At 40.7% G+C, this 25,591-nt stretch overlaps 2 protein-coding genes and 1 long non-coding RNA gene across 4 annotated transcripts in view; 2 read left to right on the plus strand and 1 right to left on the minus strand.

The window, feature by feature from the left end:
* The first annotated feature begins 1,274 nt into the window (after positions 1-1,274).
* On the plus strand, positions 1,275-12,734 carry LOC138020123 (zinc finger CCCH-type antiviral protein 1-like). Its single transcript, XM_068867130.1, has 6 exons — positions 1,275-2,940; positions 4,629-4,866; positions 5,445-5,640; positions 6,252-6,457; positions 7,429-7,665; positions 9,299-12,734. The coding sequence occupies exons 1-6, from the start codon at positions 1,455-1,457 to the stop codon at positions 10,626-10,628; spliced, it is 3,693 nt and encodes a 1,230-aa protein (XP_068723231.1). The 5' UTR covers positions 1,275-1,454; the 3' UTR covers positions 10,629-12,734.
* Positions 5,416-14,363, minus strand: LOC138020133 (uncharacterized). Its single transcript, XR_011126315.1, has 3 exons — positions 13,123-14,363; positions 7,198-7,579; positions 5,416-5,648 (listed from the first exon to the last, which is right to left on the minus strand). It is a non-coding gene; the product is annotated as an uncharacterized lncRNA (long non-coding RNA).
* Positions 14,364-14,530: 167 nt separating this feature from the next.
* The window catches only part of LOC138020126 (protein mono-ADP-ribosyltransferase PARP15-like), a 13,508-nt gene continuing 2,447 nt past the window's right edge, over positions 14,531-25,591 (plus strand). Inside the window, exons 1-5 of one of the 2 annotated variants that reach the window (XM_068867154.1) lie at positions 19,060-19,196; positions 20,349-20,544; positions 21,323-21,528; positions 22,490-22,726; positions 24,362-25,591. The exon at positions 24,362-25,591 is cut by the window's right edge and continues 2,447 nt beyond it. In XM_068867154.1, coding sequence (XP_068723255.1) covers positions 21,521-21,528; positions 22,490-22,726; positions 24,362-25,343 — 1,227 coding nt within the window. In that variant the 5' untranslated portion in view covers positions 19,060-19,196; positions 20,349-20,544; positions 21,323-21,520 and the 3' untranslated portion in view covers positions 25,344-25,591. Of the gene's footprint in view, positions 16,840-18,959; positions 19,197-20,348; positions 20,545-21,322; positions 21,529-22,489; positions 22,727-24,361 lie in introns of those variants that run through there. The other variant, XM_068867145.1, reaches the window with a different exon arrangement.

Consider the following 25,591-nt stretch of genomic DNA (forward strand, 5'->3'; position numbering starts at 1 on the left):
ACAACTGACAGTGAACTGAAGCAATAATTGTAGGTTAGACCCTTCTTTGTTGTCTACATGATGACCGGTATCATGATTACTGGGTACTCTTAAAAATTTCTCTTACTATTTTTATCAGTAATATTATTCTTGGTTGGCGTCAGAAGCTATCTTCTCCTTTCCACCCTGTAGTTGGGTTTCTTCTCCTATCCCTAGACCTCCATTTTAAAATACATGTGCAAACCAAACAAGGAGAAATGGGTTTTTCGATCCCCCTAAGGGCTGCGCATGCCTATATCGTGTACTATTTTCTTTGGCAGTTGGTATTCCAGCCAACGTCCACACAATTTACTGTGGGGTGATTGTGTTCCCCCATTCCTGACCATAATAGTTCGGGTTCACACAATCCTGGCAGGGACGTGCACCCTGGGCTGCACTTTACCCCACAGTAGGTGGGACATCCCTCCTTGGCAATAGGTCCGGATTGCATACTCCAAGATGGTACAACTCACCATCTGACCTTTTCTCCTTCCAGAAGGGCACCCCTCTTCAGGTCCACCCTATGTTACATTTTAACGTAGGATTGCCTCTAGAGACACAGCTACTCTAGGGGGTCCTCCTAGGGACACCGCTACCTTAGGGAGCATAGGCTCTGCCTTCCCCGCCACCCAAATTTTGCCAAAGGATAGTGATTAACATAAGATAATTGAATTAAAAAATAAATAAATAAAAGGAGAATCTATGTTCTTCCTTCTCTAGTTTCACAAGCCTCGCAGGGCTGGGGGGAGGAGTAATCATCATTACCCTCAGTTGTCCATGCCCCTCAGGGCATGCGAATATTCCCTGCAGCTCTCCCCTTTTTATGTCACTGACCCTTAGGGACTCATTAACGTCCGAATAATCAATGTTTGACTGCGCACATATGTGCATAAATTAGGAAACCTTGCGTTATCAACAAAAACAGATATGTAAAGAAACAAATAGTCCAGAAAACTATTCGAAATTTTGCGCCAATACCGGCTTGATCACAATCACTTTAATAGTTGACGCAATCAACGATTGTAACTTCCGGTTTCCAGCAAGGTGGCAAACTGCTTGTGGAAGAACTCAAAAGGATCCAAAGAGAAATCAGTTGTTTCCGTTCAGCAGCATATAGCGAAGATTTCGCAACGTGAAAGCTACCTTTTCATTTAAAATTGGAGAAACCGAGTGTCAAATTCAATCACAAGAAACACGCGATGCGCGCGCGGGCATTAATATTACATGACGTGCCCGTCATTAAAGTCGTTGTTCATGCTGTGATCGTATTGACCAAAACGGCTGTGCTTAAAAGCCATTTAGATAAGCATTCTTTGCTTTTGGTTTCGTTTCATAATGGTTCAAATTTAAAGGTCGGAAGTGTTAATTCACAAGTTAGCGGGAATTAACTTGTTCCTTGCTCGGAATCAAGAGCTGTAAATTCGTGAGTTATCAAGATGGCGGATGATGTTTTGGCAAAGGATGTATTTAGTTTTATTTGCGAGTTTGGCGGTTTTGTCGAACTGTCTGTTCTTTTGGAGGATGTTTCTTCGCCCTTAAGAGGAAGAAAATCTGAGCTACAGGCAAGAAATTGGTTGAAGACTCAACGTGGCGTTGTTGTGATAGAAAATGATGGCAAAATCGAAGGCGTACGAGTTCACTTAAAGAACAAAATTTGTAAACAATACGCTGATAAAGGTTCGTGCCGACGAGCGAAAGGAAAATGCAAGTTCTGGCACATTTGTAAAGGGTTTCTTGAAGGACATTGTGGTGGTATATGTAGTCGATCACATGATTTTTTCGACAACGAAAACCGTGTTAAGACACAACAGCTTGGAATCGACAAATATCCCAATACGTTAGTGAAGAAGATCGTTGGGTGGAGTCTGCCACAGGTTTGTCAGTTGTACATGCGAGGGGGATGTAACTCTAACAAATGTTTCCGTCTTCACGTGTGTTCTGTGGCGGTCCAGGGGTCGCATTGTGGTTGTTCCTTGTCACACAGCCTCGTTAATAACCACAACAGGGCCATTCTGAATCAGTTTGATCTTGTGCCTCATCCTTCCTTGCCAATCGAATTCGTTCGCTGCAGTGTCTTGGTTCCGAAGGATCCGCAAATTTTGGGCAACGCCAAGCAACTCTTCAAGGAGGGTAGCAGTGATAGTGTATGCAGCGAGAGTATGTTCTGTGGCAACCAGAGCAACCGTAACTTCTCCGTTTGCTCGGAGAGGGCTGCTGTTGTGACAACCTATAAGGAACCATCGGAAATGAAAGTCTTCGAAACTCTTTGTAAGGAATATCAGTGCTCAGTTTCTTTTTCTGTGATTTCCAAACGAAGAGATTTATTTCCTTGCGAATTTAAAAACGTCGAGGGCTGGTTTCGAAAAATGAAAGGAAGCTTTTTACTCACTGAAAGCGAACACGGAATGATTCTACAAGTGGCTGCTTATTCCAGAAGGGCGCGGGTATGTTTGAGTTACAACAACGGGGCTGGCAAAGCAAAGTGCGAAAAACAGAACTGCGGACACTTGCACATCTGCAGGGAGTACATCACTGATTCGTGTATTAATGGAGTAACATGCTCAAGGAATCACAACTTTCAAGATGAGAGGAACAAAAAATTGCTAAAAAGTATTAAACTGGATACGTTAACAGACGAGGTACTACGCAAGCTCGTGCTATCTTCGACACCGCAAGCCTGTGGAGAGTACAACAATGGCATCTGTGATCGAGGTGATTCGTGCGGCAGAATACACATCTGCAGCAAGCATTTGAAAAAGAGTTGCAGTGAGGGTAGTGAGTGTGACTTGGAACACGATTCAGCCATGCACACCTGTCAAACAGAAGCGATCCTTGAGCGTTATCAGCTAAACTATCTGAGCCGCGATATAGTCAAGTGGATCATACTTGTTTGCGACGATTCGACTAAAAGCAAGGAAGCAGGTTAGTTTTGTTATCATTCTTCATTTGGTTTCTCCCCTAACAGTGAAATGGGTTTTTCGAACGGCGAGGAATAAAACTCTGACTAGCACAAGGCCCTTCATCTTTTGTGAGGACTTTTCATACGATCTTTAAATTGCTACGGCTCAACCTGAATACTATATATTCAAGTATTAAGTACCGGATCATTGGATGATGCATTTGTAGAGGTTTGATTGTCTTAGCCATCATGGTGGATGACCTATTGGACCATGCTCTACAAATATCAGTAAGTCGTACGCATCGTTTTTTTTCATTTTACAAAATAAAGCAGGAGAGATTTATCTATGATTTGTGGGCTTTTATTTTACTCGCGCTTGTTGCATATGAGATTATTGTAGCCAACTCGGCGTTATGCGCCTCGTTGGCTATTTATCATCTCATATCCAACGCGCGCTCGTGGAATAATTGTTAATTATTATTAATTATGGTTATGCTGCTTCGTTCGCTAACGTAGTGTTCTGACACATGTATTTCGGTGAATGGGTTTATGACAATATACCACGCTGTCAAAGACGAATGAAAACCTTTTTGTATCGCTTGCGGAAAATATGTCACAGTGCATAAAAAAAAGTGTTTTGGAAGATCTTATTATCTTCTATTCTAGCTTTTAACACCACAGCTGCATTCCGGACCATTGGCTGCTTAAGGCGGGAATGTAAAATTAGTTTCGAACAGAGCAGAGAAAAATTTAGTTTTTTCTTATTTTAAAAGTGATAGAAACCGACATTTTTCAGAAGAGTGTGAACGTCTGAGAGAAGTTTTCCGTAAGCTGAGGTATCCGAATCACCTTAATGATTCCGTCGTCAACAGGTTTATCACCTCGAGAGTCGCAGTGGACCAGCCTAAACAGCATACCGATGACGCCATCCGGATAGTTGACGCCATCCTGTTCAGGATGCTGCAGTGTCTGTCAAACGACAACTTAGAGATCTTAGCAGCAAGGTGCAAAAGACCATTCAAACCGTGTTTACTAGCCGCAAGCTAAAACAAGATCTAAGCTTGCGTGAGCCCAAGCCTAACATCGTAACCCAGCAATGCGTTGTTTATTTATTCAAGTGTGACCTGTGCGATGCAGGTTATGTCGAGTACACAAAGGGCCACCTTCACACGTGCGTTGAGGGACACCGTCAAAAGGCGTCATCTATTTACAGGCATTATTGCAAAGAACATAACACTGCTGTTCCGAACAATTTCTTAGCACGCTTCAATGTAATCAAGAAATGCACGAACAAAATGAAATGCTGTGTATTCAATATCTTAAACCAGCATTGAATGTACAGTCGGATTCTCTTCGTGCTACAGTATTCATGTAATTAGCTTGGCACTGTTTTATGCAAATTCGTTTCAACTTAGCCTTTTCACAAACCGCATTTTATCTTTATGTAACCTTGATAATGGCGCAAGATGCACTGAAACGTCGGTTTCTATCACTTATATTTCTTGTTTCATGCCTTATTTTAAGGAGCTTGTATGTTAAATCCAGTGTACTTGGCATTCTTTGTGCATGCTTTTTGTTTTAAGTGGAGAGGATGAGGCCGTGTTCACGGAACGTTTGATGAGGATTTGACGCGTTTCTCCTTGAAGATGTTTTTCTTCATAATCTTCCCAGTTATGCTCATTTTTCTGTCTTGTTTGGTATCATTTAACAGGTCACATCCACGAAGAAAACCCAGAAGCACTCATCTGCCCAGGTTTTCTCCTTAGGAAGTGTAAGAAGGGCTTCAAATGCCAGAGGCATCACTGTCTTTTGCCCTTTCACTGGCAGTATAAAGCAAATAGTGTATGGAAGAGTTTTAATGAGAGAGACAACGATGAAATCGAGAAAACCTACTGTAATGTGATGCGAGAGCAGTGTGAAGTCACCAACGTTCAGCTTTCTTTTGGGAGGTAAGAGATGGTGAGACCATAAGGTTGGTTTTTTCATGTAAACAAACTCAATCTTTTGATCGACATCGATTTTCTTTTGTAGATTGTAGATACACTGGAGTCCGTACTCGACATTCTGCTGCGTTAATTTTCATAATTTGACGAATGAATATACACGTCTTAAATTAAATACGAAGTTGTCATGTAGACAGCATTTAAGTGTTGTGTATTCACCAGACAATTGAACAGTCTTTCCTTACAATCGCCACGGTCATCACTGTCACCCCTAGTAGTTTGAGACAAATCAATGCACAATCTCGATGTTTTTGGCTTTGCTGGGTTTTTGCCATAATTCATCGCGCTTTCGACCAGAATGCACTGCGCAGAATGTATTGCTCTATGGAAGAGTCTCGCTTTTAGCAAGAGTCGCGAAACAAAGTGACGAAAGATTATCAACCTCTTAATCGTAAATATTTTGAAACTTGCGTCCTGTCTTGTGCTTACCTATGTGGTTTCGGTTCAGATCCATCCCTGGCCAACTCACACATAGATTCTTTGATCACAGTCAAAAGTTTATCACTTTCATTTTATTTGCTTAGAGACAAAGATTACGATGCAACGATTCTTCTGGATAAGATGATGCTTTTACAGAGGGATTTTGACACCGCTGCCCCTCTTAGGCGTCTGTCCACTGTTTCCTCTGTGCAGGACCCCGACAACATCATGGCCACTCAGTGGATTTGGTACTGGAAGGACGAGTATGGCACTTGGAGAAAGTATGACGTAGATCACGTGGTAAGTTGCTATATCAGGAGTAGATAAAGAAGACCAGGCACTGGATAAAGTCAAAATGTAAAAAGAACAAAAAAGTGGCACACAAGCCAAGAGCGAGTGTTTGCGGTATTGTTGGCGTGGAAGGCGCTGTGCAGCTTCGCCGCTGGTTAATTCCCTCTCCTACGCAGGATAGAGCGGTTGTCAATTGAGTGTCGAAAGTAATTAGCGAATTGCTTGGTTTTGCATTACTTCACTCAGTGATTGGTTTAAAGTTCTCGCGCCATTTTTTCAACCAATCAGAAGTGAAATTAAACCAAAACCAATCGTGGCTCACGCGTGCACATTTTCCCGCGCTTTGTGTCGGCTACGTGTAATTACTTCGAGTTTTGATTGGTTTACTGGATTGTCACTGTCCTTTTTGATTGGCCAAAGTAATTACTTTGGTTTTGGTTTTACGACCCTCATTTGAAAACCGCTCTAAGTGTTTGACGGCTGTTATTACATGATTAATTTTGAATGATTCTGTTTTGTGCTGTTTTTATACTTATTCGGGTATTTGTAAAGAATATACCCTCATAGATTAAATTAGTTACAACACAAAAAGGAACTGACTACGTTTTGTTTGTCTATAGGGAAGAGATTTGCAGCAGGACTTAGAGGAGGCCTTTTTAAATAAGAGAGATGGATTTGGTTTTTGGCTTTCAGACCAAGACTACAGAATAAACTTTGTTCCAGAATCTGACATGACCCAAACAAACGAGAAATACGGTACCACAAGAAAAGTCAGACGACGACCTTTAAAATTTGTATCCAGAGAGGATATCCAGTTGATGAAGAGGTACTGTACAAATGTATTACAAGTGTCAAAGGTTGGCCATTTTGTAGTTCATGGTGATTTCAAAATTCTTTCTGTACGAGAGTAGTATCTTTCGATTTTCTTAAACTGTAGACAAACATTATCTTTATTCAATGAATAAAGCATTAGCCCTTTTTGCAGATACGGCGGCCATTTTGATTTCTATTGTTTCGAGAGACATTATGGGATGCTCAGGGAGCAAATACATATTAATTTGCCCCCTGGGCATCCCATAATAGCTATTTAAAACAATAGAAATCAAAATGGCCGCCGTATCTGCAAAACTTCCAAGTAAATGCGCTATGCCACGTAATCAAGGTATTAGCGGAGTCGCTTGTGTGATATTTTATAACTATACATTCAAAATTACAAATAAGTTTTAAAATTAACCAAATCCTAAGTTCAAGAAGTCGTCATTTTTAGATCGGACAAGACCCTGGGGACGAGGCTGATTACTTTTAAAAATTCTAGAATTCGAAAGCCATGCTAAACCTTACCGAAATTATGTCTTTATAAATGAATGAATGAATGAATGAATGTGAATGAATGAATGAATGAATGAATGAATGAATGTGAATGAATGAATGAATGAATGAATGTGAATGAATGAATGAATGAATGAATGAATATGAATGAATGAATGAATGTGAATGAATGAATGAATGTGAATGAATGAATGAATGCATGAATGCATGAATGAATGAATGATCTTGGTTACCTACTTTGATTACTTTTCGAGCAGTTTTGAAACAACCGAAATCTTCACACATTAAGCCCCACGGCTCCACACAAGACGGTTGTTGTCTTATTTTTCAGAAAGAGCTTGGAAGAGGTCCTTTCTTCTTTTTATTTTTAGAGAAATGTCCAGGGAAACTCCTGCTACTTGCAAAACGGTCCTCGTTTGAGCGTATCTTGGATGGAAAGGAGATGTCATTGATTTTCTTTCTTGATAGGTCTGAAACTATGTTACTTGCTAACCAGCAACGACAGAAAAAGACGAAGACTTTTCAGCTTCCCGCGCATTGGTCTTCAATGCCGTACGCGACAAAATATAGACGTGTTCCACTGTCCCCTTTATCGGATGAATTTAAAGACGTGGAGAATCTGTTCAGGAAATCAATCAAAAAAAGTGTGGAGATCGTAAGGATTGAACGTGTTCAAAACCCCTTTATGTGGGAGAAATATCAAAGGTAATTTTCCCGTTTCCCTTTCTCAAGGCTGCGGATCCGGGTTTTTGCGGTAGTTTTAGCAGTTTGGTACAACTATTCTTGGATTTCACTTGACGTCACGGCCGCCATATTGGCGTCCTCAAACAATGAAACAGCGGCCATGTTGGTGTCCCGACTAATTCCTCCGAGAATTGAACTCTATTATTATGCAAACTTTTTCTTTTGTTTTCGTTGAAAAACATAGCTCTTGATCAAGTGAGTGAATGGTATTGGTGTATGCCAGCTCTCCCCCCACATCTTATTCTTTAATTTGTAAAGAGGATTTATAGCCGGTTGCGGACTCGTCAACATCAGTCACCTCCTGCTTTTAAAAAAACATCCTTGGGATACACTCTTACAATTTTTTTTGTTGCAAATTGGGCAATAGACAGGAGAGGTGTTTACTAGATGCATTTAATTTTCAGTTCTGGTCAGAGGTAGCCGAAAGAGAACCTTAGGATAGAAATGTTTGGGAAAAGTGCGGCTTCTTTGCATGTTTTGCATGCTTTTGCGGCTTTCTTTACTTGCATGTAAAACCCGTGTTCTTTAAAATGGTTGGAGCTCGGATTGATAACCCATATTAATATAGTTACGAAATACCAGCCTGGGAACGCATAAATAAAGAACAACCTTCCTGCTTAGAAGAAAAGCGTCGGATTTGCTTTCACGAATCAATTAGTTTTTGAGAGAAAAAATACTGTACAGATCATTTTATTTCAATACTTAAGGCGACAAATTGCTGAAAAACAAAGTGTGCAGATATCCCATGAACTTTTACCAGAAACCCATAAGGGTTGAAACGTGTAACGGCCCCTTTTGTGCTGGGAAACAAGCTTCTGAATATTCAATTTGCTAAGTACCATATTTGGAACAACAAAAGCGAGGGGTTTCCAAATATGGTACTTAGCACTGACTGATTCAACCAATCAGTTCGCACTGAATATTCGGAAGCTGTGAACGCGCGTTACACGTTTCAACCCTTATGGATTTCTGCTTTTACCTAGAATTGTTCAAGGAAAATTACAGAAGACACACGTGACCGAAGGCCCGCAACAGTCGTACACTTGTGGTGGGACTTCGTGGCAAGCATTGGATTTAAAGTCACAAACTTATTAAACCTTTATATTTTTTCTTAAGCTTTGGTTTCTGGGTGCAAAGTAACAATCCTATCTTATGAATTCACAGCATGAGTCAGGGACCTGGAGAATAGGCCATTTCCGAGTTTAAGCCTGCCTCATCTTCAAAGCGAGTCTAAGTGCGAAGTTTTTGTTATGAAAATTAGTTTTCATTCATATGTAAAGTAGAACTAGCCATTACAAAATCGTCGCACGTAGACTCGCTTTGAAAAGGAGGCAGACATGAACTCGGAAGTGGCCTTTGTCTTTTACACCGTAAAATAATGGAAGCGCTAACGAAGGGCTCACGTTCCCACTGCTACTTTATCTTGCCTCTTGTACCATTTTCCTTCTACGGCCCTAGATTACTTCCAGCCGAGATCAATTGAGCTTACAGTTTGTGGCAGTTTCCTCGAAATCTCTGAAAAGGCGTTGAAAACAAATTAGCTGATCGATTAATTACCTAATTAACGTTTTTTCGTTTGTCCTTTACTCTTTAGGATGAAAGAAAACATGTCAGCAGCAAGGAATGGATCGATTAACGAGAAGCAACTGTTTCATGGAACAAGCCCAAATTCTGTTGAAGCTATCTGCAAGCACAATTTCGACTGGCGTTTGCACGGAAAGAACGCGACCACATACGGAGAGGGGAGCTATTTTGCATTGAATTCTTCTTATAGCGACTCGTACGCTTCACAAGACGACAACTCTTCCCAATTCATGTTCGTTGCCAAAGTTCTTGTTGGATCTTATACCAAGGGCGAGTCCAGCTATCGTAGACCCCCTGCGAAGAATCCAAGTAATCCCGCCAGCGACCTTTATGATTGCTGTGTGGATAACACATGGTCACCAAGTATTTTTGTTGTTTTTGACACAGATCAGTTTTACCCAGAGTATATCATGGAGTATTGTGCTTTTCGACAAACAAGCTACAGCGGCTACCCAGGCGTTTATCAGCAGCAACCTGCAAAGCCAGTGCCTGTTCCAAGGAAGGTCAACATTGCTCCAAGTGCCCCACTACAGCTACAACGCTCTCCAAGACATACTACTGCCAGTGGTAACATTTCAACCAATCCGGTAACAGCCAGCTTCCATGACCCGGGGACATCTTACCCAATGTCAGCTGATACGGCACCGAGCGTGGCTTCCCCTTATTCCAGTGCTGTATCACGTGTAGCTTCAAGTCCTTATTCTTCCTCAACTTCAAATGCCGTGTATAGTTCGAGATCATCTTCGTCGAACCTACCAACCTGGAATACTAGTCACATTACTGATCCATTACATCCGCAAGAGGTGCACCGAGTAAATAAATTTGTTTATCCACAGTCTCCAGAGGTCGACATCGCTCCACGTGTTCCATTACAGTCGATTTCTTATCCAAGCCATTCGAGCGACAGTGAATCAGAAAGTGAAAGTAATGATCTTGGAGCGGGTGCGGTCGTTGCAGCATGTGCACTACTCGCAGGTGTCGGGATCGCGGGTGCCATTTCTTGGTATGCTTCTAAAAACAAAACAAGAGAGAATTCTCGTTCTAGTTCATCATCCCCCAACACAACGAGAACATCTTCACACACTGCAGGATCACGTTCATATTTGCCGTCATCTTCAAGTGCCCACAGTTCGAGACCTTCCTCTTGGGGCCCATCAACTCGGAATTCGAATCACATCAATGGGCCGGCATTTTCAAGACCATCCTCATACACTGCTAGCACGTCCACAAGTCGGTATGACAGGAGAAGTCAAACTTCTTCGAATTCGTACCCGACCAATCACAGTGCAGATGGCGAAAAGGGCCAATCACAAAATGATTCCGATTGCTTAGTTATGTAATCAAAAAAGAGTTTTTTTCGAAGTGTCCTTAAATGGGCGGGTAAGCTAATCTTGGAAAAAAACTTCAGTTTAATTCTTAAGTTTAATTCTTTACACTTGACTACAACCTAAAAATTTAGTTTTAACGTACTTTCAACACTCAAAAATAAAACTTCGTTCATTGTTTAATCCAGGATTAACGTAATTGTACTTTCGAACAACTGGTATGTGGTATACGTGACGTGTAATTTCCAGTGGCTGGGAAGGATCTTCGATGATCAATTTCTAAACAATGTTCTTGAAATGACGTTTCAGTTGTCTTCCTTTATCCGGCCTAGTCTTCCCTCGTTTAAGTCAATTTCTTGATTATCATGTGCAAAGCCTTAAGCAAGCATTGCGTCATAATCTTTGATCTTTATGTTTAATCTTTATCTTTAATTTGAATGATTGCCTGTAGCAACACTTACCTAGCAATGGGGGTTCGTGAGGTAAGGTACAATAATAATAATAATAATAATAATAATAATAATAATAATAATAATAATAATAATAATAATAATAATAATGTGCAGTTACAACGTGTCTTGGTAATGGGAGTGTCTAAAACATGAAATGGCGAAATGACCTCTCTAGACAGTAAAAGAAGAAATTGAATTGAATTTTATGCAATTGTCTCCTGGTTTCTTGTGCGTGTCTAAGGCCACCTAAAAAATTCACCTAAATTAGGGAGTTGGCCAAGCTTTAGAATTCCCGAAGAATGGCTTCCGTATTTTTTTTTTTTTTAGAAATTGCACAAAAATTATTCTTATCCGGTTGCAAAAAGTTCCCATAAAAACTCCTAAAAGTCTTTAAAAATCATATAGTGTCAAAAAAACTGAGTCACCTTGAAAATTCTATGGCTTTGGTAAGCTTTCTGCTGATATGACAGAAATATCTTTAACATAATCCCAAAAATCTCTAAATGTTCCTCCAAATCTCTTGAAGCTCTAAAAATACTCCCCCCTCCCCCCCAAAAAATCGGATTTTTTAAGCAGGGCCTAGAAGTGAGGAGACAGAGGAAGAATCGCCATTTCGCTGTTTCGTCATTTTATGTTTTAAACACGCCCAGAGAGTGACCCCCTCTATTCGTAAACAAGGCCTAAAATAGCAGAATTCTCCACTGTTCTTGCTCGTGGTTTCGATAACGTTAATATTCTTGCCTGTTTACATGGAAGTGGCGTAACTCGAGTCCCGGTTGACCTTTTTCGAGGCTATTGCGTGGTACGTAAACAGGTAAAATGGCGGGTGAGCGACGTATTTTGGCGGTTAATGCTCTTTTACTCCCACCAGCTTCTCTGGCTTCAACTATTCAGTGCTGTGGCTCCTTATTATCACTTTTAATACTGCAACGTCTCCGCCAAAGGCAGTATATCGTGACACGAGCCGACCCCGGGTTGGCGGGTTACCCCGCCTTCAAATATTTACATGGCAAAATGCGACCCCGGCTGGGTGGGTTACCTCATCATGTACATGGACAGGCGGATTACCCCACCTTGGTGAACTTACCCTTAGGCGGGTTAACCCACCTCCGTGTTAACAGGCGTTTAATTAACTTGCGCGTTCATCTTTTTTAATTTGCCGATTACTTGTTACTACGGAAAAGAAGAATTTGTGGCTGGAGGCACGAAATGCAAAAAACTTTACCGTGTCTCGGTCGTACGCTTTATGATGTTGAGGGGGAGTTGTGTTGGCAAGATCCTCTAAGTTGATAGTGGCAAACTGATTATAATAATTTGTAATTAGAAATTCATTCATCTGCTTTGTTTGTTATGATGTGGTTCAACTTGTTGCTGCTGTTACTGCTGTTATTCCAGTCTTTTAAAATTATTTACCATTGTTGAATTTAACCACTTTAGCTGGTACGTTTTGTTTTTCTATTTCAGACCACGTGATGTTACTCTAGAGAACAGTTTCTTTCAAATGTCGTCTTAAGCGCGTGCTTAATAAATACGAATAACATGAAAAAACTTGAAAAGGAAAATTCGAACATCACGTGGTCTGAAATGGGACAATAGTAAATCAGTTACTGAGAATACACTGTAAAAATTGACTAGTTGAAATGACTAATTAAAATTGTTATAAAGTGCATCAGGGACGATTCCTTTATTTTAGTCAGTTTAACCATTTTAAAATGGTCTAAAATAAGTGAATGCTTTTGGTTTGAAATAAATATTTAAAAGAGGTTGAAGTAACTCAAATGGTAGAATTAACCAGTTTCTTTTGGGGTAGAATAGTCATTATCGTAAGTTAAAAGAACTACCCAAAGTTAGTTAATTCAACCAAAAGTAACGAGTGCTAAGGGAGTACTAGTTTTCCTCACTTGTCACTAGCGTACTCTACTCTCCTCACCCTTGCAATCAATGCTTGTCCAGTAGTCAATAGCTCATTGTTTAGCTCAAAGTACTTTCACTTTTACAATGATAAAGCGGTTGCCAAAGCTTCCAGTAATTTTTGCACAACATCACACGATTCTCACCTGTCTCGCCTTATGTAAACCCTCCATGCCATTAGTCATGCTTTGAGTTGCACTCTTTATGTCCTGCAGCAATGTGGCATACAACCTGAACAATATTTCTCGCATAGCTTCCGTATTGGCACTGCTACTACTGCAGCTGCTGCAGGGATTCCTGCCTGGTTAATCAAGGTACTGGGCCGCTGGTCTTCTGACTGCTATGAACGTGACATAAGAACTCCTCAAGAAACACTGCTGGCTATCCCTAAACAACTGACAATGAACTGAAGCAATAATTGTAGGTTAGACCCTTCTTTGTTGTCTACATGATGACCAGTATCATGATTACTAGGTACTCTTAAAAATTTCTCTTACTATTTTTATCAGTAATATTATTCTTGGTTGGCGTCAGAAGCTATTTTCTCCTTTCCACCCTGTAGTTGGGTTTCTTCTCCTATCCCTAGACCTCCATTTTAAAATACATGTGCAAACCAAACAAGGAGAAATGGGTTTTTCGATCCCCCTGAGGCATGCCTATATCGTATACTATTTTCTTTGGCAGTTGGTATTCCAGCCAACGTCCACACAATTTACTGTGGGGTGATTGTGTTCCCCCATTCCTGACCATAATAGTTTGGGCTCACACAATCCTGGCAGGGAAGTGCACCCTGGGCTGCACTTTACCCCACAGTAGGTGGCACATCCCTCCTTGGCAATAGGTCCGGATTGCATACTCCAAGATGGTACAACTCACCATCTGACCTTTTCTCCTTCCAGAAGGGCACCCCTCTTCAGGTCCACCCTATGTTACATTTTAGCGTAGGGTTGCCTCTAAAGACACAGCTAGTCTAGGGGGTCCTCCTAGGGACACCGCTACCCTAGGGAGCATAGGCTCTGCCTTCCCCGCCATCCAAATTTTGCCAAAGGATAGTGATTAACATAATATAATTGAATTAAAAAATAAATAAATAAAAGGAGAATCTATGTTCCTCCTTGTCTAGTTTCACAAGCCTCGCAGGGCTGGGGGGAGGAGTAATCATTATTACCCTCAGTTGTCCATGCCCCTCTGGGCATGCGAATATTCCCTGCGGCTCTCCCCTTTTTATGTCACTGACCCTTAGGGACTCATTAACGTCCGAATAATCAATGTTTGACTGCGCACATATATGCATAAATTAGGAAACCTTGCGTTATCAACAAAAACAGATATGTAAAGAAACAAATAGTTCAGAAAACTATTCGAAATTTTGCGCCAACACCGGCTTGATCACAATCACTTTAATAGTTGACGCAATCAACGATTGTAACTTCCGGTTTCCAACAAGGTGGCAAACTGCTTGTGGACGAACTCAAAAGAATCCAAAGAGAAATCAGTTGTTTCCGTTCAGCAGCATATAGCGAAGATTTCGCAACGTGAAAGCTACCTTTTCATTTAAAATTGGAGAAACCGAGTGTCAAATTCAATCAGAAGAAATACACGCGATGCCCGCGCGGTCATTAATATTAAATGACGTGCCCGTCATCAATATTAAAGTCGTTGTTCATGCTGTGATCCCATTGATCAGAACGGCTGTGCTTAAAAGCCATTTAGATAAGCATTCTTTGCTTTTGGTTCAAATTTAAAGGTTGGAAGTGTTAATTCACAAGTTAGCGGGAATTAACTTGTTCCTTGCTCGGAATCAAGAGCTGTAAATTCGTGAGTTATCAAGATGGCGGATGATGTTTTGGCAAAGGCTGTATTTAGTTTTATTTGCGAGTTTGGCGGTTATGTCGAACTGTCTGTTCTTTTGGAGGATGTTTCTTCGCCCTTAAGAGGAAGAAAATCTGAGCTACAGGCAAGAAATTGGTTGAAGACTCAACGTGGCGTTGTTGTGATAGAAAATGATGGCAAAATCGAAGGCGTACGAGTTCACTTAAAGAAGAAAATTTGTAAACAATACGCTGATAAAGGTTCGTGCCGACGAGCGAAAGGAAAATGCAAGTTCTGGCACATTTGTAAAGGGTTTCTTGAAGGACATTGTGGTGGTAAATGTAGTCGATCACATGATTTTTTCGACAACGAAAACCGCGTTAAGACACAACAGCTTGGAATCGACAAATATCCCAATACGTTAGTGAAGAAGATCGTTGGGAGGAGTCTGCCACAGGTTTGTCAGTTGTACTTGCGAGGAGGATGTAACTCTAACAAATGTTTCCGTCTTCACGTGTGTTTTATGGCGGTCCAGGGGTCGCATTGTGGTTGTACCTTGTCACACAGCCTCGTTAATAACCACAACAGGGCCATTCTGAATCAGTTTGATCTTGTGCCTCATCCTTCCTTTCCAATCGAATTCGTTCGCTGCAGTGTTTTAGTTCCGCAAATTTTGGGCAACGCCAAGCAACTCTTCAAGGAGGGTAGCAGTGATAGTGTATACGCCACTACTTCGATAAAAAACTCCACCAATTCAGTTGTTCGACCGAAAGCAGATACCAGCCAAAGATCTAAGACTTTAGGCGACGGAATATTAGCTCAGTATGCGACGCCCAGCGACATATACTATAACACACCAACCTCATCAAAAATTCGACCTCAACCAACAAAGGAAGACACAGCCTGCGGGCCTCTTAAGAATTTCAGTAACAACTTGGAAAGTATTTCAACCTCATCCAAGCCTGAAAAGGGTGCATTTCCACCGAATAATATTAACGTTACGGAAGACGAAGACAATTTGAATTTATCTCACGAGGAGAAGAATTTAGCAAACTTTTATTCTAAAAAGATGGTTGCACAGTTTTATCTGGAGGATAATGACTCAACTTCTGGGACAGTAAGTCGGCCTGGTTTTCAAAAAGCGAACCGTACTTCGGGAACGTCAAAAACAGTTGAAGAAAACAAGTCGAATTCGTGTCATCTTGAAAACAATATGAGAATGTTTGTGGAAGAAAGCTCAGTCCAAAGCCAAAAATGCAATCCGCCGACCAAAACGGGCAGCGAGAGTATGTTCTGTGGCAACCAGAGCAACCTTAACTTCTCTGTTTGCCCGGAGAGGGCTGCTGTTGTGACAACCTATAAGGAACCATCGGAAATGAAAGTCTTCGAAACTCTTTGTAAGGAATATCAGTGGTCAGTTTCTTTTTCTGTGATTTCCAAACGAAGAGATTTATTTCCTCGCGAATTTAAAAACGTCGAGGGCTGGTTTCGCAAAATGAAAGTAGGCTTTTTGCTCACTGAAAGCGAACACGGAATGATTTTACAAGTGGCTGCTTATTCCAGAAGGGCGCGGATATGTTTGAGTTACAACAACGGGGCTGGCAAAGCAAAGTGCGAAAAACAGAACTGCGTACACTTGCACGTCTGCAGGGAGTACATCACTTATTCGTGTATTAATGGAGTAACATGCTCAAGGAATCACAACTTTCAAGATGAGAGGAACAAAAAATTGCTAAAAAGTATTAAACTGGATACGTTAACAGACGAGGTACTACGCAAGCTCGTGCTATCTTCGACACCGCAGGCCTGTGCAGAGTACAACAATGGCATCTGTGATCGAGGTGACTCGTGCGGCAGAATACACATCTGCAGCAAGCATTTGAAAAAGAGTTGCTGTGAGGTTAGTGAGTGCGACTTGGAACACGATTCAGCCATGCACACCCGTCAAACAGACGCGATCCTTAAGCGTTATCAGCTAAACTATCTGAGCCGCAATATAGTCAAGTGGATCATACTTGTTTGCGACGATTCGACTAAAAGCAAGGAAGCAGGTTAGTTTTGTTATCATTCTTCATTTGGTTTCTCCCCTAACAGTGAAATGGGTTTTTCAAACGGCGAGGAATAAAACTCTGACTAGCACAATGCCCTTCATCTTTTGTGAGGACTTTTCATACGATCTTTAAATTGCTACGGCTCAACCTGAATACTATATATTCAAGTATTAAGTACCGGATCATTGGATGACGCAATTGTAGAGGTTTGATTGTCTTAGCCATCATGGTAGATGACCTATTGGACCATGCTCTACAAATATCATTAAGTCGTACGCATCGGTTTTTTTCTTTTTACAAAATAAAGCAGGGGAGGTTTATTCATGATATGTGGGCGTTTATTCTACTCCCGCTTGTTGCATATGAGATTATTGTAGCCAACTCGGCGTTATGCGCCTCGTTGGCTATTTATCATCTCATATCTAACGCGCGCTCGTGGAATAATTGTTAATTATTATTAATTATGGTTATGCTGCTTCGTTCGCTAACGTAGTGTTCTGACACATGTATTTCGGTGAATGGGTTTATGACAATAAACCACGCTGTCAAAGACGAATGAAAACCTTTTTGTATCGCTTGTGGAAACTATGTCACAGTGCATTTTAAAAGAGTGTTTTGGAAGAGCTTATTATCTTCTATTCTAGCGTTTAAGCCCACAGCTGCATTCCGGACCATTGGCTGCTTAAGGACGTTCGCGCCAATTGTTTCTGCGCATCCTTACTGCGCACGCAAATTCACACGCCACGTCATACACGAGCGCGCGCGCTAAGTAATAAAATGAGAGATGATAGGGCAAAAGGCCATTGCTATAGCTTTGCCTGGATTTAACGGTCTTGGACGTTCGGTGACCCCTATTTTTCTTTCCAGAAACGGATTTTATTTACAATTATCTCCACGTTGTCCAAAAATGAACAAAAAATCAATGTGAGAAGTTAAAAAAATTTCAAGATTTCTGCTCACGGGACATCAAATCCTGCCATCTTGCGGCTGCAAGGCGCGTGAAACTGTGGTCGCTAAATGCGAACTTGATCTTTAAGGAACCTCACCAGTTGACTAAATTCACTTAGTAAGTCCACTTAAACAATATTCGGCAGAGAAGATTTCACTTCAAAGATTTAATTGCAATATATTTGGGTTTACAGACACTGGCCTTAATCGCTAACGAAGCCCGATTTTGTCCCATTTTGGGTGATTTTCCGGGCATGATCTATCCAAAACGAAGTCGGTGACCCCCATTTTTTTTTTACATTTCTGACATAACTAACTCATCATCTTACAGTGGTAAAAGTTTCAGAAAAAAATCAATGTTGAAAAATTTCGCGCGAACGTCCTTAAGGCGGGAATGTAAAATTAGTTTCGAACAGAGCAGAGAAAAATTATGTTTTGTCTTATTTTAAAAGTCTTATAAGAAACGATTTAGAAATACATGAGACAAGAAATATAAGTGATAGAAACCGACGTTTCGGTGCATCTTGTGCCATTATCAAGGTTACATGAAGATAAAATGCGGTTTGTGAAAAGGCTAAGTTGAAACGAATTTGCATAAAAGAGTGCTAAGCTAATAACATGAATACTTTAGCACGAAGAGAATCCGACTGTACATTCAATGCTGGTTTAAGATATTGACTACACAGCATTTCATTTTGTTCGTGTATTTCTTGATTACATTGAAGCGTTCTCAGAAATTGTTCGGAACAGCACTGTTATGTTCTTTGCAATAATGCCTGTAAATAGATGACGCCTTTTGACGGTGTCCCTCGACGAACGTGTGAAGGTGGCCTTTTGTGTACCCGACATAACCTGCATCGCACAGGTCACACTTGAATAAATAAACAACCGCATTTTATCTTCATGTAACCTTGATAATGGCGCAAGATGCACCGAAATGTCGGTTTCTATCACTTATATTTCTTGTTTCATGCCTTATTTTAAGGAGCTCATATATTAAATCCAGTGTACTTGGCATTCTTTGTGCTTGCTTTTTGTTTTAAGTGGAGAGGATGAGGCCGTGTTCACGGAACGTTTGATGAGGATTTGACGCGTTTCACCTTGAAGATGTTTTTCTTCATAATCTTCCCAGTTATGCTCATTTTTCTGTCTTGTTTGGTATCATTAAACAGGCACATCCACGAAGAAAACCCAGAAGCACTCATCTGCCCAGGTTTTCTTCTTAGGAAGTGTAAGAAGGGCTTGAAATGCCAGAGGCATCACTGTCTTTTGCCCTTTCACTGGCAGTATAAAGCAAATAGTGTATGGAAAAGTTTTAATGAGAGAGACAACGATGAAATCGAAAAAGCCTACTGTAATGTGATGCGAGAGCAGTGTGAAGTCACCAACGTTCAGCTTTCTTTCGGGAGGTAAGAGATGGTCAGACCATAAGGTTGGTTTTTTCATGTAAACAAACTCAATCTTTTGCGGATCGACATCGATTTTCTTTTGTAGATTGTAGATACACTGGAGTCCATACTCGACATTCTTCTCTGTTAATTTTGATAATTTGACGAATGAATATACACGTCTTAAATTAAATACGAAGCTGTCATGTAGACAGCATTTAAACTGCCCCTGGGACCAAAAAATCAATTCATATTTTTCTTTGGATTTCAAAACTATGTTAACAAAACACTAAGTGACCCACGTTTTAAGCCTTGATTTCAAAAAGACACCTCTTTATTTTAACTGTAATTTTCTTATTTAATGGTCCGCCATTACTAACATTATGTTCTTGAGAGTGCTGGATCGAGGAGAATATGACGTCAAAGGCTCACTAGTTTAAGAATGCAATACGTGTGTACGTCGTAGAATTAATATGAAGCACGGGGGTTTTGGGCTTTCAGACTTTTAAACTCACGCTTTGCATATATAATAAGCTGCGTTCACACGCTGAAATTTTAAGCTAGTGAGCCTCTGACGTCACTTTTCCCTGGATCCAACCGTCTGAGGTCCAATCGGTCAGTTTTGAACGTGAGTAATGGAGGACCGTGAAATCCAAAACTTACACTCAAAGTAAACGGCCTTTGGATAACAATCAAAGCTCAAAATTTTGCCAGTCAAGTGTTAAGCAAACACACTTTCAAAATCTGAAGGAAAAAAGGAAGTGGTTTTTTTTTTATCACAGGGGCACTTTAAGTGTTGTGTATTCACCAGACAATTGAACAATCTTTCCTTACAAACGCCACTGTCATCACTGTCACCCCTACTAGTTTGAGACAAATCAATGCACAATCTCGATGTTTTTGGCTTTGCTGGCTTTTAGCCATAATTCATCGCGCTTTCGACCAGAATGCACTGCGCTTAATGTATTGCTCTATGTAAGAGTCTCGCTTTTAGCAAGAGTCGCGAAACAAAGTGACGAAAGATTATCAACCTCTTAATCGTAAACATTTTGAAACTTGCCTTCTGTTTTGTACTTACCTATGTGCTTTCGGTTCAGATCCATCCCTGGCCAATTCACTCATAGATTCTATGATCACAGTCAAAAGTTTATCACTTTCATTTTATTTGCTTAGAGACAACGATTACAAGGCAACGATTCTTTTGGATAAGATGATGCTTTTACAGAGGGATTTTGACACCGCTGCCCCTCTTAGGCGTCTGTCCACTGTTTCCTCTGTGCAGGACCCCGACAACATCATGGCCACTCAGTGGATCTGGTACTGGAAGGACGAGTATGGCATCTGGAGAAAGTATGACGTAGATCACGTGGTAAGTTGCTATACCAGGAGTAGATAAAGAAGACCAGACACTGGATGAAGTCAAAATGTAAAAAGAACAAAAAAGTGGCACCCAAGCCAAGAGTGAGTGTTGATACCCTGCGTAGCTGACGGTATTGTTGGCACGGAAGGCGCTGTGCAGCTTCGCCGCTGGTTAATTCCCTCTTTTTCCCATAGAGCGGTTGTCAATTGAGTGTCAAAAGTAATTAGCGAATTGCTTGGTTTTGCATTACTTCACTCAGTGATTGGTTTAAAGTTCTCGCGCCACTTTTTCAACCAATCAGAAGTGAAATTAAACCAAAACCAATCGTGGCTCACGCGTGCACATTTTCCCGCGCTTTGTGTCGGCTACGTGTAATTACTTCGAGTTTTGATTGGTTTACTGGATTGTCACTGTCCTTTTTGATTGGCCAATGTAATTACTTTGGTTTTCGTTTCACGACACTCATTTGAAAACCGCTCTAAGTGTTTGACGGATGTTATTACATGATTAATTTTGAATGATTCTGTTTTCTGCTGTTGTTATACTTATTCGGGTATTTGTAAAGAATATACCCTCATAGAATGATTAAATAGGCCATTTCCGAGTTCCTGGCGGAACGAAGTTTTTGTTATGAAAATTAGTTTTCATTCATATTTAAAGTAGAACTAATTACCATCACAAAAACTTCGCACTTAGACTCGCTTTGAAGAGGAGGCAGACATGAACTCGGAAATGGCCTATTAGTTACAACACAAAAAGGAACTGACTACGTTTTGTTTGTCTATAGGGAAGAGATTTGCAGCAGGACTTAGAGGAGGCCTTTTTAAATAAGAGAGATGGATTTGGTTTTTGGCTTTCAGACCAAGACTACAAAATAAACTTTGTTCCAGAATCTGACATGACCCAAACAAACGAGTAATACGGTACCACAAGAAAAGTCAGACGACGACCTTTAAAATTTGTATCCAGAGAGGATATCCAGTTGATGAAGAGGTACTGTACAAATGTATTACAAGTGTCAAAGGTTGGCCATATTGTTGTTCATGGTGATTTCAAAATTGTCTCTGTACGAGAGTAGTATCTTTCGATTTTCTTAAACTGTAGACAAACATTATCTTTATTCAATGAATAAAGCATTAGCCCTTTTTGCAGATACGGCGGCCATTTTGATTTCTATTGTTTCGAGAGACATTATGGGATGCTCAGGGAGCAAATACATATTAATTTGCCCCCTGGGCATCCCATAATAGCTATTTGAAACAATAGAAATCAAAATGGCCGCCGTATCTGCAAAACTTCCAAGTAAATGCGCTATGCCACGTAATCAAGGTATTAGCGGGAGTCGCTTGTGCGATATTTTATAACCATACATTCAAAATTACAAATAAGTTTTAAAATTAACCAAATCCTAAGTTCAAGAAGTCGTCATTTTTTAGATCAGACAATACCCTGGGGACGAGGCTGATTACTTTTAAAAATTCTAGAATTCGAAAGCCATGCTAAACCTTACCGAAATTATGTCTTTATAAATGAATGAATGAATGAATGAATGAATGAATGAATGAATGAATGAATGAATGAATGAATGAATGAATGTGAATGAATGAATGAATGAATGAATGAATGAATGAATGAATGAATGTGAATGAATGAATGAATGAATGAATGAATGAATGCATGAATGCATGAATGCATGAATGAATGAATGATCTTGGTTACCTACTTTGATTACTTTTCGAGCAGTTTTGAAACAACCGAAATCTGCACACATTAAGCCCCACGGCTCCACACAAGACGGTTGTTGTCTTATTTTTCAGAAAGAGCTTGGAAGAGGTCCTTTCTTCTTTTTATTTTTCGAGAAAGGTCCAGGGAAACTCCTGCTACTTGCATAACGGTCCTCGTTTGAGCGTATCTTGGATGGAAAGGAGATGTCATTGATTTTCTTTCTTGATAGGTCTGAAACTATGTTACTTGCTAACCAGCAACGACAGAAAAAGACGAAGACTTTTCAGCTTCCCGCGCATTGGTCTTTAATGCCGTACGCGACAAAATATAGACGTGTTCCACTGTCCTCTTTATCGGATGAATTTAAAGACGTGGAGAATCTGTTCAGGAAATCAATCAAAAAAAATGTGGAGATCGTAAGGATTGAACGTGTTCAAAACCCCTTTATGTGGGAGAAATATCAAAGGTAATTTTCCCGTTTCCCTTTCTCAAGGCTCTGGATCCGGGTTTTTGCAGTAGTTTTAGCAGTTTGGTACAACTATTCTTGGATTTCACATGACGTCACGGCCGCCATATTGGCGTCCCCAAACAATGAAACAGCGGCCATGTTGGTGTCCCGACTAATTCCTCCGAGAATTGAACTCTATTATTATGCAAACTTTTTCTTTTGTTTTCGTTGAAAAACATAGCTCTTGATCAAGTGAGTGAATGGTATTGGTGTATGCCAGCTCTCCCCCCACATCTTATTCTTTAATTTGTAAAGAGGATTTATAGCCGGTTGCGGACTCGTCAACTTCAGTCACTTCCTGCTTTTAAAAAAGCATCCTTGGGATACACTCTTACAATTTTTTTTGTTGCAAATTGGGCAATAGACAGGAGAGGTGTTTACTAGATGCATTTAATTTTCAGTTCTGGTCAGAGGTAGCCGAAAGAGAACCTTAGGATAGAAATGTTTGGGAAAAGTGCGGCTTCTTTGCATGCTTTTGCATGCTTTTGCGGCTTTCTTTACTTGCATGTAAAACCCGTGTTCTTTAAAATGGTTGGAGCTCGGATTGATAACCCATATTAATATAGTTACGAAATACCAGCCTGGGAACGCATAAATAAAGAACAACCTTCTTGCTTAGAAGAAAAGCGTCGGATTCGCTTTCACGAATCAATTAGTTTTTGACAGAAAAAATATTGTACAGATCGTTTTATTTCAATACTTAAGGCGACAAATTGCTGAAAAACAAAGTGTGCAGATATCCCATGAACTTTTACCAGAAACCCATAAGGGTTGAAACGTGTAACGGCCCCTTTTGTGCTGGGAAACAAGCTTCTGAATATTCAATTTGCTAAGTACCATATTTGGAACAACAAGAGCGAGGGGTTTCCAAATATGGTACTTAGCACTGACTGATTCAACCAATCAGTTCGCACTGAATATTCGGAAGCTGTGAACGCGCGTTACACGTTTCAACCCTTATGGGTTTCTGCTTTTACCTAGAATTCTTCAAGGAAAATTACAGAAGACACACGTGACCGAAAGCCCGCAACAGTCGTACACTTGTGGTGGGACTTCGTGGCAAGCATTGGATTTTAAGTCACAAACTTATTAAACCTTTATATTTTTTCTTAAGCTTTGGTTTCTGGGTGCAAAGTAACAATCCTATCTTATGAATTCACAGCATGAGTCAGGGACCTGGAGAATAGGCCATTTCCGAGTTCAAGCCTGCCTCATCTTCAAAGCGAGTCTAAGTGCGAAGTTTTTGTTATGAAAATTAGTTTTCATTCATATGTAAAGTAGAACTAGCCATTACAAAATCGTCGCACGTAGACTCGCTTTGAAAAGGAGGCAGACATGAACTCGGAAGTGGCCTATTGTCTTTTACACCGTAAAATAATGGAAGCGCTAACGAAGGGCTCACGTTCCCACTGCTACTTTATCTTGCCTCTTGTACCATTTTCCTTCTACGGCCCTAGATTACTTCCAGCCGAGATCAATTGAGCTTACAGTTTGTGGCAGTTTCCTGGAAATCTCTGGAAAGGCGTTGAAAACAAATTAGCTGATCGATTAATTACCTAATTAACGTTTTTTCGTTTGTCCTTTACTCTTTAGGATGAAAGAAAACATGTCAGCAGCAAGGAATGGATCGATTAACGAGAAGCAACTGTTTCATGGAACAAGCCCAAATTCTGTTGAAGCTATCTGCAAGCACAATTTCGACTGGCGTTTGCACGGAAAGAACGCGACCAAATACGGAGAGGGGAGCTATTTCGCATTGAATTCTTCGTATAGCGACTGGTACGCCTCACAAGACGACAACTCTTCCCAATTCATGTTCGTTGCCAAAGTTCTTGTTGGATCTTATACCAAGGGCGAGTCCAGCTATCGTAGACCCCCTGCGAAGAATCCAAGTAATCCCGCCAGCGACCTTTATGATTGCTGTGTGGATAATACATGGTCACCAAGTATTTTTGTTGTTTTTGACACAGATCAGTTTTACCCAGAGTATATCATTGAGTATTGTGCTTTTCGACAAACAAGCTACAGCGGCTACCCAGGCGTTTATCAGCAGCAACCTGCAAAGCCAGTGCCTGTTCCGAGGAAGGTCAACATTGCTCCAAGTGCCCCACTACAGCTACAACGCTCTCCAAGACATACTACTGAATCAGAGAGTGAAAGTAATGATCTTGGAGCGGGTGCGGTCGTTGCAGCATGTGCACTACTCGCAGGTGTCGGGATCGCGGGTGCCGTTTCTTGGTATGCTTCTAAAAACAAAACAAGAGAGAATTCTCGTTCTAGTTCATCATCCCCCAACACAACGAGAACATCTTCACACACTGCAGCATCACGTTCATATTTGCCTTCATCTTCAATTGCCCACAGTTCGAGACCTTCCTCTTGGGGCCCATCAACTCGGAATTCGAATCACATCAATGGGCCGGCATTTTCAAGACCATCCTCATACACTGCTAGCACGTCCACAAGTCGGTATGACAGGAGAAGTCAAACTTCTTCGAATTCGTACCCGACCAATCACAGTGCAGATAGCGAAAAGGGCCAGTCACAAAATGATTCCGATTGCTTAGTTATGTAATCAAAAAAGAGTTTTTTTTCGAAGTGTCCTTAAATGGGCGGGTAAGCTAATCTTGGAAAAAAACTTTTGTTTAATTCTTAAGTTTAATTCTTTACACTTGACTACAACCTAAAAATTTAGTTTTAACGTAGTTTCAACACTCAAAAATAAAACTTCGTTTATTGTTTAATCCAGGATTAACGTAATTGTATTTTCGAACAACTGGTACGTGGTATACGTGACGTGTAATTTCCAGTGGCTGGGAAGGA

Source organism: Montipora capricornis, chromosome 2 (genome assembly GCF_036669925.1).
Source record: "Montipora capricornis isolate CH-2021 chromosome 2, ASM3666992v2, whole genome shotgun sequence".
Lineage (NCBI taxonomy): Eukaryota > Metazoa > Cnidaria > Anthozoa > Scleractinia > Acroporidae > Montipora > Montipora capricornis.